Genomic DNA, 11,654 nt, shown 5'->3' with positions numbered 1-11,654 from the left:
TTAAAGATCAAGAATGAGTATCTTATTTATGAGAATTTAAGGGAATTCCCAGTAATGTGATACATGGATAATCCTATTGAAGTGTTTGGTTCACATGAGAACGTTATATATAAAGAAAAAAAAGGATAAGTTCCTATCCAAGCGTTTGGTCCAAATTGGAAGTTAAGGAATGTAAACGATGATCGTATGTAACAAATGTCCTAATGTCAAAAATAAACCCTCATATCCTGAGTTTGAAACCAAACAAATCCGATGTTCTGGGAGACCAAACCAATGTTATCCATGGTAGCAACTGTACATTGAGTGGATGAGCAGCCCTACCCAAGCACTATATCGTACTCCACTTGGATAAAAGGATTGATTTTTATTCTACAAGAGATAATCATAACTCTCATTTGAACGCCTGTAGAGCTTTTCAGAGTTGGCCCGATTTTATAGTGATTTGAATTCCTTTCAAAGGTATGGCTGTCGTCAACCACATGATTGTATCTTGGGCTTCCAAAGAGAGGGCTAGGGTTGGATTCTATGGAATCATACACATCGAATTCCCTTTTGATGGTGTTAATTTACTAAATTTCTCTGTAACAAGAAATATTGAAAAACAAAGAAATCCTTCCAAATTTGTATGGATAGACGTCGAACCTATCAAGTATTTTACCTCTAATAAGCAAATATTGAAAAACAAAGAAATCATTCCAAATTTTCTGTAAAATCATTTTGTGAGTGTAGCATTTCATTCTTCAATAAAAATTTCACATGATAAAAATAAATAAATTTGACATACGTCTATCATAGTATACTGCCAAGTATTAGTACACACCTCACACATTGTGATGGGAATCACAACAAATGCTTGGTGTGAAAAACACATGATGGAACCTCCGGATTTGGAGACGCTTGTCTGTCATTGGAGCGTGGATTGCACGAGACGCTTGTCTGTCATTGGAGCGTGGATTGCACCCCGTGCAATCCAACCAACTCCGACCTTGTTTTGCATTCATTTTGACGATTAGATTCATTCACATTATAAAACTTGTTTATTACTACAATCACATTAAAAATCAATTCATTCGAATGATATATGATCAGAACACATTTATATAGAAGCAAAACCAGTTGGGAGCACTATATTATAACTTGAAGGGTGCATTTTTTTTATACAAATGCGCTCCGATTATATATTATCCGGTATTCGATTGACTTGATTTTTGACGTAGTTATAGTACTCAACAAGAGCTATACAATGCGAACGAACATGATTGGAATTGGCTGGACTGGACGGGTGCAGTACACACCCAAACCGCAGACGAGCCGTTTCCATAATTTAAAAGTGCCCCATCCTCTCACGGTCTTACCAACCCTCCACCATGTCACTCTCTTCCCATTATTCAATAATTTTAGTACCACATCTACTTACACACTTATACATATACCCACGCTTAATGAGTGGTGAGTCCCGCACACTCTAAGTGGGTGTGGTAGCCAGTGTGTGCGGAATTCACTACTCATGTGAGTGTGAGTGTATATTTCGGTTTGTAAGTGGGTGTGGTTATGAGGATTAATTGGTGTAGGGTCGGTCAAATTATTGACCATCAATCAAAAGACGACCTTCTAACCAACCAACCAGCATCGGACACGTGGCAGGAGGACAATAGTCAAACCTTTGACTAAAAAACGAGACCTCTGACTACGTACCCAATCATGGGGAAGCGTACACATTAAGAAACGAGGGACCGACGCGTGGTAGAGGGTCCCGCGGAAAAGGTCCCGTGTAACTGCCGATGGGGCCCACGGAAGTCGGCGAGTCTCGCGGAGAGACGGAGGCCTCCGTGAGTAGAGTAACCCACGAGAGCCGTCATGGTGGCGACCGCGCTAATCCAAAGACTCCAAGGTCGAGAGAAAGATTTCTTTAAGAGTGTCAAAAGTCCCCCTCTGAACGTGAGGTAGGACCAGAAAGGAGACTTCGGGACGAAATGATAGCCGTGGGTCGCGATCTTGTTCCTGCAGAAATTGGGGAGGATTTTGTGGCTTGGCGGCTTGGGAAGGAGGTTTCGTCGCAAAAAGGGGTCACGGGTCACGCCCGCGGGGGCAACTTGCGGGCGACGACGTCTCCTCTGTGACCTGGAGGTACAAGAGGGACATGTGTTGGGATTTTATGGAGCGCCGTCCTAGACCTGACCAAGGCCCAGATGCACTATAAATACCCCTGACATTCCCTCAGATTTGACGAAGACAGCTTTTTCTAGAGAGAGAAAGTGGTGAGCACTGATTCTGAGGTAGGAGAATATTCTTCTCAGCGTGACCTCACCCGATCCATCTGGATAAAGCTATCAGATTCGGTCACGCTGCCTTCGTCTCTTTTGTACCTCTAGCTTTTTCCCTCACCCCACAAAATTGCTCCTCCATTCCCTTCACTAATCATCAACTAATTACACCCTTCTAGCTCACGTAAATTCACATGTCAACTCTCCCACGAGTCTTACGAACCTACAATTGGATCTGACAGCATGTGCGGAATCCAACACCCATGTGAGTGTGGGTGTGTGTATCGGTGTGGAAGTGGGCGCGGTTTTGGAGGAGGGCAAGAGGGTAATTTCACATACCAATTCACCTAGATAATTGCTAATTAAGGAGAGGCATAATGGACCCTTTAAACACACACACACACACACACACACACAATACCCAAAGTTATGAGTATTAATTGGATCTGGCAGTTGTGCGGGACCCATCACTCATGTGACAATGTGAGTATGGATGTGTGTTTCAGTGTGTAAGTGGGTGTGGTGGCTAGTGTGTGCGAGATCCATCACTCATATAAGTGTGGATGTGTGTTTTGGCGTGTAAGTGAGCGTGGTTACAAGTAATAATTGGATATTGTCTTTATGGAAAGTCTAGGTACCCCGCGTGAAAATGCAGTGACCATCCATTGCGCGCCTATTGTGGGCCTCGAAAAAATACAGAAAAATATTCATAAATTTTAAAATAATATTTTATGGGACACTGTAAAAAAATCAGCTCCAACGGATATTGGTAGGTATGTTTTTCGGAAGAGAAAACCTATGAGTACCGACCATGGGGGAGGGAAAACGCACCGACGGCCACCGGCGGGCCGTCTCCGGCCACCGGACGGGCGATCCGAGCCGTCCAAAAATTTCTAAAAAAAAAACCGATGGGGCCTACGCAAGAATCAATGGCATCTGAGGTGTGTAGGGTGTTTGATCCGAGCACCCATTTTTCGTGTATATATGTATATACGTGTATATACACGAAAAATGGGTGCTCGGATCAAGCACCCTACACACCTTGGATGCCGTTTATTCCCGCGCGTGCCCCATCGGTTTTTTGTTTTAGAATTTTTGGACGGTTCGGATCGGCCGTCTGGTGGCCGGAGACGGCCCGCCGGCGGCCGTCGGTACATTTTCCCTCCCCATGGTCGGTACATATAGCAATACTCTTTTTGGAATTCATAGGAACGGAATTGTTTAGTTTTGCAGTTTCGTCCCTATAAATTCAAAAAACATATCTACCGATATCTGTTATAACTGATTTTTTACGGAGACCCATAAAATATTATTTTAAAATTTATAAATATTTTTCTGTATTTTTTGGAGCCTGGAATGAGCCCAAGAATCGTGCGGTAAACGATCACCGCGAAATCGTGGTCCTGCTCTTGTCTTTAACATATCATTACACACACTCTCTCTCTCTCAACTTTCACCTCGCAAACTAGGACCGCCAAATATGGTTACTGAATTACCATTGACCCCCGCCGCCGCCAGCGGCCACCCGTCGTTCCAGTTCGCTGTCCAAGTCGTCCGCGGCCGGTGGTTCTCGCTCTTCGCATCCTTCCTAATCATGGCGGGAGCAGGGGCAACCTACCTCTTCGGAGTTTACTCCAAAGAGATAAAATACTCCCTCGGATACGACCAAACCACCCTCAACCTCCTCGGTTTCTTCAAAGACCTCGGCGCCAACATCGGCGTCCTCTCCGGCCTCATCGCCGAGGTAACACCAACCTGGGTCGTGCTCTTAATCGGCTCTGCCATGAACTTCTTCGGCTACTTCATGATATTCCTCTCCGTCACCGGCAGAATCCCCAAGCCGAAGGTATTGTTTTTTGTTTTTTTTTTTTGGGTAAGGTAAAATTTTATAGCCAAGCCGAAGGTATTGTTGGAAATAATAAACTTGGAGAGTTCTTATTATTTGGTTATGCATTTTTATAATTGTTAGTGGGAATTATAAGTCAGTGGTGAGTTATTTATTGCTCGTGGCATTGGCCCAGTACTCCCGGAATATCATGTGGCATTGACATGGGTGTAATGCCTGAATTATAATCAGGATTACCGACGAGTCACATTTTGTTATTCCTATAAGTAATTAGTGTTTTGAAGTATGAGGGATGTGAAATTCTAGTTTAATTTTATAAGTTTGTCAAATTATCTTTGCCTCCAACAGGTTTGGCAGATGTGTATGTACATCTGCATCGGAGCGAATTCCCAGAACTTCGCCAACACCGGAGCTTTGGTAACTTCGGTCAGAAACTTCCCTGAAAGCAGGGGAATCATGTTGGGCCTGTTAAAGGGTTTCACGGGGTTAAGTGGAGCCATAATGACCCAAGTGTATCTGGCTATCTACGGAAACGATTCCAAGTCCTTGATTCTTCTGATCGGGTGGCTTCCCGCGGCGATATCGGTGGTTTTTGTGTACACAATCCGGCCGATGAAGGTGGTTCGGCAACCGAACGAGCTGAGAATATTTTACCAGTTCTTGTATGTGTCGATTGTGCTGGCTTTGTTTCTCATGGTTATGACGATATGTCAGAAATTGGTGACTTTTCCACAGGCAGGCTATGCTCTTAGTGTCACCGTGGTCTGTGCCTTGCTTTTTGTTCCCCTTTTTATAGCCATTAGAGAAGAATTAGTCCTCTGGAACCAATACCCAAAAGGTGCAAAACCCATGAGTCCCAGTTCACATATATTGGAGCCAACACCAACACCAAAACCACTGCTAGAAGAGAAGCCCAAAACAACTTGTTTTCAAGACATTTTCATCAATAAGCCTGAGAGGGGGGAGGACTACACCATATTACAAGCACTTCTGAGCACTGACATGCTAATTCTGCTTTTCGCAACCTTTTGTGGGCTTGGCTCGAGCTTGACTGCTGTAGACAACTTGGGCCAAATCGGAGAATCCCTTGGATACCCAACAAAAACTATCAAGACCTTTGTATCCCTACTGAGCATATGGAATTATTTCGGGAGAATTTTCTCCGGATTCGTTTCCGAAGCCCTCCTTTCTAAATACAAGTTTCCTCGGACGCTTATGATGACCCTGGTCCTTTTCTTGTCCTGCATCGGCCTCCTCTTCATCGCCTTCCCAATCCCCGGTTCGGTCTACATCGCATCCGTGATCATTGGATTCTCATTCGGCGCTCAATTGCCTCTGATTTTCGCCATCATCTCCGAGCTCTTTGGACTAAAGTACTACTCCACGTTGTTCAACTGTGGCCAACTGGTTAGTCCCCTCGGCTCCTACATACTAAATGTGAAAGTTACAGGGCCTCTTTACGATATGGAGGCGTTAAAGGATCTTGACAAGAGAGGAATGAATCGATCTTCGGTTAAGGAATTGATTTGCATCGGTGTTCACTGTTACAGGCTTGCTTTTGTGATTCTGGCAGGGGTTACTTTTCTGGGGGCTCTTGCTTCAATGATCTTGGTTGCGAGAACCAGGGAATTTTACAAGGGGGATATATACAAGAAGTTTAGAGAGAGAGGGGAAGAGGGTACTGGTGGGGAGATGGATGACACACAAAAGAAGGGAAAAGCAGTTGAAGAGGAAGAGGAAGGGCACCATGGGAAATGAATAAGAAATGGAACTGAAGAAAGGGAAGAGCAGTTGAAGATGCAGAGCTATTATCCGAAGTAATCTTATGATTCTTATCTTCTTTTTTTCGGTTATTACAAGATTAGTGATCTTATCAAATTGTTTAGTGCAACAAGTTCAAGTTCATCATCATCAGTCTCACACATTGATGTGGAATTTTTAAGGAATTAATGTATGAGTTCGAAATTAGTGGTGCAAGAACTTATGACACATGTGACCATGTTGTTCTGTAAGCGTCGCTGATTAAATCTTAGTACATACAAGGTACCGTTAGAAAAAAAAATTCTTGAAAGGTTGGAAATAGACGTGAGTGGGGAACCTATGACCCCGTCAAGAAGAAGGAAAACGATATTGGAAAAAGAACGAGTCCCATTTTTTTTTCTTGCCAGTCATCAGAAGAACAAAAAATTTGAACAGAAGCATGCCAGATAGCTAGTGTTGGGCCGTTGATGGCTCTTTTTTCAACAATGCGGCCCAGTTTTTTTTTATAGATCCGAATTTGTGGGCAAAATATTGGGCTGAAATGTAGAAGCCCATATGAATGACGTACTTCTCAAATGTGGCGCCAATTGGAAGGGTCAGCATGAATGTCAAGCTCTATAATAGAGTGGACCTTATGTAAGCCAAGGCTGGTCTTGCTATCAGTTATCGCAGATGGACAACCGAACCGATCGGAACCAAACTGATGATTTTTAGATTAGATTTCCGAATGAATGGCTTTTTGCAGCGAATTAAGATTTTCTGTCTCCTATTTCTCTACTAAATGTGGGGGTCGTATAAGTATTAGATAGAAAAAGAAGAAAACTCAAAATGACAAAAGGTGGTAGTAGTAATAGATCTGAGATGATCGATCAGTAATGGGCGAGACAAGAAGGAATGGGACAATTCTCTGTTCTTCTGATCACTAGTAGCTCGCAAACATTGAAATGCATGTGGGTTTTAATTTCACAATAAATTCGGAAGAGAAGGGTTTGTTTGAGTTTGAACTTCTGCTTATTCACGATTCACTGTAACAACAAATAATTCCATAATAATGTGGCACAATCATGTGATGCACCAACGCCCTCAATAACTACACAATCGCATAAAGTACAAAAAGTTAGTTGTAGTCTGTACATAAACGTGTGATTGTAAAGGGCGTTGACACCATGTGATAGTGCCATAGATCACCGAATATATTTTAGGAAAATGCTAAAAGATCCCGATTGGCTTTTGTCAAGGTTGAAAAAATAGATTAAAATGTGTAAAAACTGAAAAGCGTATAGAAAAATGTATCAAATTAAATTTGTATTCTTATGTCATTTTGTTTAACTTAATGAAAGTCCAGTAAACTTCTGATAGCATAAGAATCAATGATCCTGGTAATTAATGAGCAAAAGCAAATAGAAGTGCAATAACTTTCACAAGACTGACAAGAGTATAATATAGTAAACTTTTGGGTGGCTAATTTCCCTTTTATTCTTTAATAAAAATATTGACAGCCAAGAAAAGGAGATACACTTACAACAGTCTCATCTATCAGTGTTCTAACCAAACACTCAAGACCCCATTAATGTCTTTCCCATCTTTCCATTTTCCTTTTCTCCCTTTCTCTATCTCCCATATTTATAGTGCATGGCACCATACATATTTTCTAACTATTTCTCAGAAAAATAAAAACATAATTATATAAATCTTCCACATCTTGGAGGCTTGGACTCTAAACCAATACATTTTACTAACTATTACACTAAGAAACAATAAACACACATTTATAGAAATCTTCCACATCTTGGAGGCTTGGACTCTAAACCACTCTTGCATCTATTTTTCGACAAGAGGGTCCCCCATCTCAATACCCCCTACAACATTAACCAATTGGTAGCTCGTAACAATTCACCCAGATTCGCGTTGAATGACAATCCAAATATTATTTTTTCACTCATGAATTTCGCGACAGTCTCTTGAGACCAAACCCTAGCACTCAGGAATGAGGGTATGGTCTCTGCTTGGATCGCTGCAATAATCGTACACCTTGTAGTTCCTCTGTACCCAATCCATGGCCGCGTACTGCTGCGAGCTAAGCCCACGGGGGCCTGACGGTTGACTCCACGGCGGGCCGCATGAGGTTGGCCCGGACGACGCTTTGCATCCGCCGAGTTTGAAGTCCCTGTACCGACCGATAAACGGTTGGTATTCGTAGTCGGCCTTGTACTTTCCACCCTCGGTGGCCCAGGACGAGGCATCCCATATCGAACCATAGACCCACATGGGCCTTAACGGAAATGTGGCATCGCTTTTTCTTGGATACCTCCTAATTGGGACATCATCCACATAGAATCTGGAAAATCAACAACACATCAAAAGGGCACATCAATTAATTTCCACAAGAGGAAAATAAACAACCAGGGCAAGCTGGTCATGTCACGTACCTGAAACCAACTTTATTGAATAAAATTATACTCACTCCGTCCCGATTGGTTTAATGACTAGTAAAAAGTTTTTGGGTTCAAATACTCTTTTGCTTGGTTTTGCGTTGAACTTAGTATTTCCTTCACCTCAAAACAAAATGGGTAGAATTGGAATTTTAGCCTTTTGATGGTTTCTAAATTTGAAAATTTGCAAAGAATTTAGGACAGCTCAAAAAAAAAACGTAAAAAAACAAAATGGAATGGAGGGAGTACATGTTATTACATGGGATGCCATAAATACCATAACATTTCAATGACAATTAATGTGACCAATATCTTTTATTTATTTATTTATCTGAATGCATGTGACCAATATCTAATCCACTTACTTTGACATGTTGCCACCCGTGATTTGTAATGCTCAATCATTAACTAACATGCATAATTAATACTATACCAAAAATCTTATTTTCTTGAAAGTGTTCCCAATGTTGTCGTAGAAGCAATAGATTCAGGGATGTTTTGGCAAAAATGCTTTCCTTTTTTTGTCTTTTATTCCAAAAAAATACGAATTTGTTAGTTTTGAATCAAATGTTTATAGATTATTGGTTTGTTTCGACGTTCAAAAAGGTAAAAATTATGATTCTAACTCAAAAAATTTTTGAATAAAGAAAAAAAAAAGTAAAAAAAATCTTCCTTTTTGGCTTATAATTTTTTATTTTATTTTATTAAATTTTTTGAGTTTCAATCATAATTTATCACTTTTTCCATTCCCCTCGAGAAGACGAATTGATAATCAACCAAAATTTTTAATGCAAAACTAAAAATTAAATATAGACAAAAGACCAAAACAATCCTTCTTCTCTTTCTATTTCAGTTTAACTTCTTTTTCCTAGAATTGAATATCCAGGCCAGCTTCAGTATGGCTTGCTGCAGATTTTTTTTAGCCTCTGGCTAGGGATGGGACAATATGGGGTCCGTGACCCACCAACCTTTGAGTAATATACACCTATAAGATACTTATAAATCAAATAGAATTGATTGATGGACTAATATGCATGACCCCATGCATTGACACAATGGAAAATAATTAAATACACAAATTGATTAAATCTGTCGGTCAAATTTAGATACTTTATTTACCCTCGAGTGTCATGTAGTACGCCAACCAAAATTGCAATTGAAAAGAAAATTTTCAGTCGAAATAGTTGACATCACGCTCTTGTTTTACGGGTGGGGATCAGTATTTTTCTCGAAAAGGAAGTTGCTTTGGTCAATTCAGGTTGCTTTCACATCGAGCAATGCTACGAACGCAAATTTGTGTATATAGATCCGTATACACACGAGTCTGTAATTGTCCAATGCACACGGAGCCCTTATTCTATTTTGGTGAGCCTGCGTGCGTGCATTGGATATGATACCAGACAAATCTAATGTGTGTTCGAAATATATCTGCGCCCCAAGTCCGCGTGCATGTATTTTCCATCGCTAGCATTACGCTAAAAGTTATATATAATGTATGAAAACCTTTTGATTAATAGCGGTATATTTGTTTGAAGAATGATATAATGTATGAAAACGGTACTAACATGATCTCACTGGGATTCCATAGAATGACATAGTTGTGGAAGTCTTGCGTCGGATCGAACCAGAGATGGAACTTCATCTCTCTCCCTATGAGATGCCCGTCTCCGCTTCCTTGAATATACACGTTTGTCTGCAAAACGTATGGCTTGTCCGGCGTCGTTCCCAGAAACTCGATATCAACTTCGTCGTGGTGTCCCGGGTGGGCTTCATTGTTTGAGAGCTGCCATTGTTATCAGCATTTTAAACCAACTATTAATAACGTAAAATAAGTGGAGAGAGAGAGAGACTCACATATAAGCATGTGATCACTCCAGCAGTGTAGCCAGGATGAAGCTTGACAGCAGCACCAAAATATCCAGATTGATAGGGATCATATGATTTGAACCCACTTCCTATATTTGAAAATAGAGGTACGGAAAAATAATGTTATATATTTATATTAATTTGTACATCCGAATGAAAAAAAAAAAGGAGTACCAACTTGTGTACAAAAATAAAAATCTAGCAGCACTGTAGAATGATATGGCAACTAGCTAGCAAGCTCTGATTGTCTGATTTTGTCATTTTAAAGCAAAAATGCCCATTAAAGAAGTTTATAGTTTCTGAAATGTCTTTGTCACATCATTTTTTATCAAAGAATTTTTGTGTGAAAAACCAAAAAGTTAATTTTTGCCCTACCATTTCTTGATAAACTATTTTTTGTTCCTTGGTTGTTATTATCTAAAGTTACAAAACTAACTTGTCGTTTATGCAAATTCTAATATGCTTTAGTACCAAATGAAATGAATACTTTCATATACAAATCTACCTTAGTTAAAATTGTTACTTTTTTGTGTGTGCCAATATTGTATAAACTAACGGGTTGTTAGTAGGTTAGTCTGCATGAGATTTCATTGACTATCTATAATCCTGAATTCTAAATGTTCACAACGGAGTTCGAACTCTGGCCTCCCACATGGGGACAAGAGTTACCAACTGGGACAAGAGCCCGTTGGATAAAATTGTTAGTTTAGTGTGTCTGTACAAAGTTGAAAATTAGTTCCCCAATTCTATGAGAATATCATTTTTCCAAAAAAGAGTGGTGAAAGAAAATGCTAACTATGAACACATCGATGAATATATAAGACCTGAGTTTTTATCAAGCCAAATTGTGAGTGAGCCCTGGTCAACATTTTGGTTCTCTGGACCCCAAAGATTTTTGAAACCTTGGTCAAACCCTATCGAACCAACTCTCGAACTAGGCCAGTAGCCTGGTGAAGGTGGCCCCTGAGCTTTGCTTGAAGGGAATATGAAAATGAGAAGAAGACAGAGAAAGAGAGCCATGAATAAATGTCTGAGGAGAGAGAGAGATACAGAGAGAGAGAGAGGGAAAAGAAACTGTTGGTGTATTGAAGAATGTGGTTTAAGTTACGGAAAGTAATGAAGAGAGAGAGAGAGAGAGAGAGAGAGGGGAGGGGGGAAATAAAAGGTTGTAGGCTTTCGTATGGAGGAGAGAGAGAGAGAGAGAGAGAGAGAGAGAGAGAGAGAGAGAGAGAGGGGAGGGGGGAAATAAAAGGTTGTAGGCTTTTGTATGGAGGAGTGAATGTTGTGGCAAATCTTACAGTTGGTATAAATAAGCAGAGGAGGGGCCCCACAGTATAAGTAAGGTGATAAGGGAAGTTAAGGGAGGGAAGGAGTTATACATAGAGACAAAATAGGAAAGAATATGTTATAAGTACTCACGTAATTTTTATAAAAAATAAATTGATTCTGTGGGTTTTCCAAAAAAAATTAAAAATTTACCTATAA

The 11,654-nt window shown here is 40.5% G+C and overlaps 2 protein-coding genes across 2 annotated transcripts; one reads left to right on the top strand and one right to left on the bottom strand.

Annotated features, from left to right (window-relative positions):
* Positions 1-3,675: 3,675 nt before the first annotated feature.
* Positions 3,676-6,101, top strand: LOC131314964 (protein NUCLEAR FUSION DEFECTIVE 4). The gene is made up of 2 exons (XM_058343972.1): positions 3,676-4,110; positions 4,459-6,101. The coding sequence occupies exons 1-2, from the start codon at positions 3,745-3,747 to the stop codon at positions 5,866-5,868; spliced, it is 1,776 nt and encodes a 591-aa protein (XP_058199955.1). The 5' UTR covers positions 3,676-3,744; the 3' UTR covers positions 5,869-6,101.
* A 1,221-nt stretch (positions 6,102-7,322) lies between these two features.
* On the bottom strand, positions 7,323-11,450 carry LOC131314963 (probable xyloglucan endotransglucosylase/hydrolase protein 32). Its single transcript, XM_058343971.1, has 4 exons — positions 10,994-11,450; positions 10,158-10,258; positions 9,869-10,086; positions 7,323-8,209 (listed from the first exon to the last, which is right to left on the bottom strand). The coding sequence occupies exons 1-4, from the start codon at positions 11,187-11,189 to the stop codon at positions 7,846-7,848; spliced, it is 879 nt and encodes a 292-aa protein (XP_058199954.1). The 5' UTR covers positions 11,190-11,450; the 3' UTR covers positions 7,323-7,845.
* Between the last annotated feature and the right edge of the window lie 204 nt (positions 11,451-11,654).

This window comes from Rhododendron vialii, chromosome 13a (assembly GCF_030253575.1).
Source record: "Rhododendron vialii isolate Sample 1 chromosome 13a, ASM3025357v1".
NCBI classification, from domain to species: Eukaryota; Viridiplantae; Streptophyta; class Magnoliopsida; order Ericales; family Ericaceae; genus Rhododendron; species Rhododendron vialii.
Note: the sequence above shows the minus strand (reverse complement) of the source record. Positions and strands in the feature narration are given on the sequence as shown.

Bases quoted from the DNA above. Each gene is read 5' to 3' on its own strand.
- LOC131314964 (XM_058343972.1), top strand. From the start codon at position 3,745: ATGGTTACTGAATTACCATTGACCCCCGCCGCCGCCAGCGGCCACCCG. The intron at 4,111-4,458 runs GTATTGTTTTTT...TGCCTCCAACAG, and splicing joins GCAGAATCCCCAAGCCGAAG to GTTTGGCAGATGTGTATGTA.
- LOC131314963 (XM_058343971.1), bottom strand. From the start codon at position 11,189: ATGGCTCTCTTTCTCTGTCTTCTTCTCATTTTCATATTCCCTTCAAGC. The intron at 10,087-10,157 runs GTGAGTCTCTCT...TAACAATGGCAG, and splicing joins GAGTGATCACATGCTTATAT to CTCTCAAACAATGAAGCCCA. The intron at 8,210-9,868 runs GTTAGTACCGTT...TTGATTTTCCAG, and splicing joins TGGAATCCCAGTGAGATCAT to ATTCTATGTGGATGATGTCC.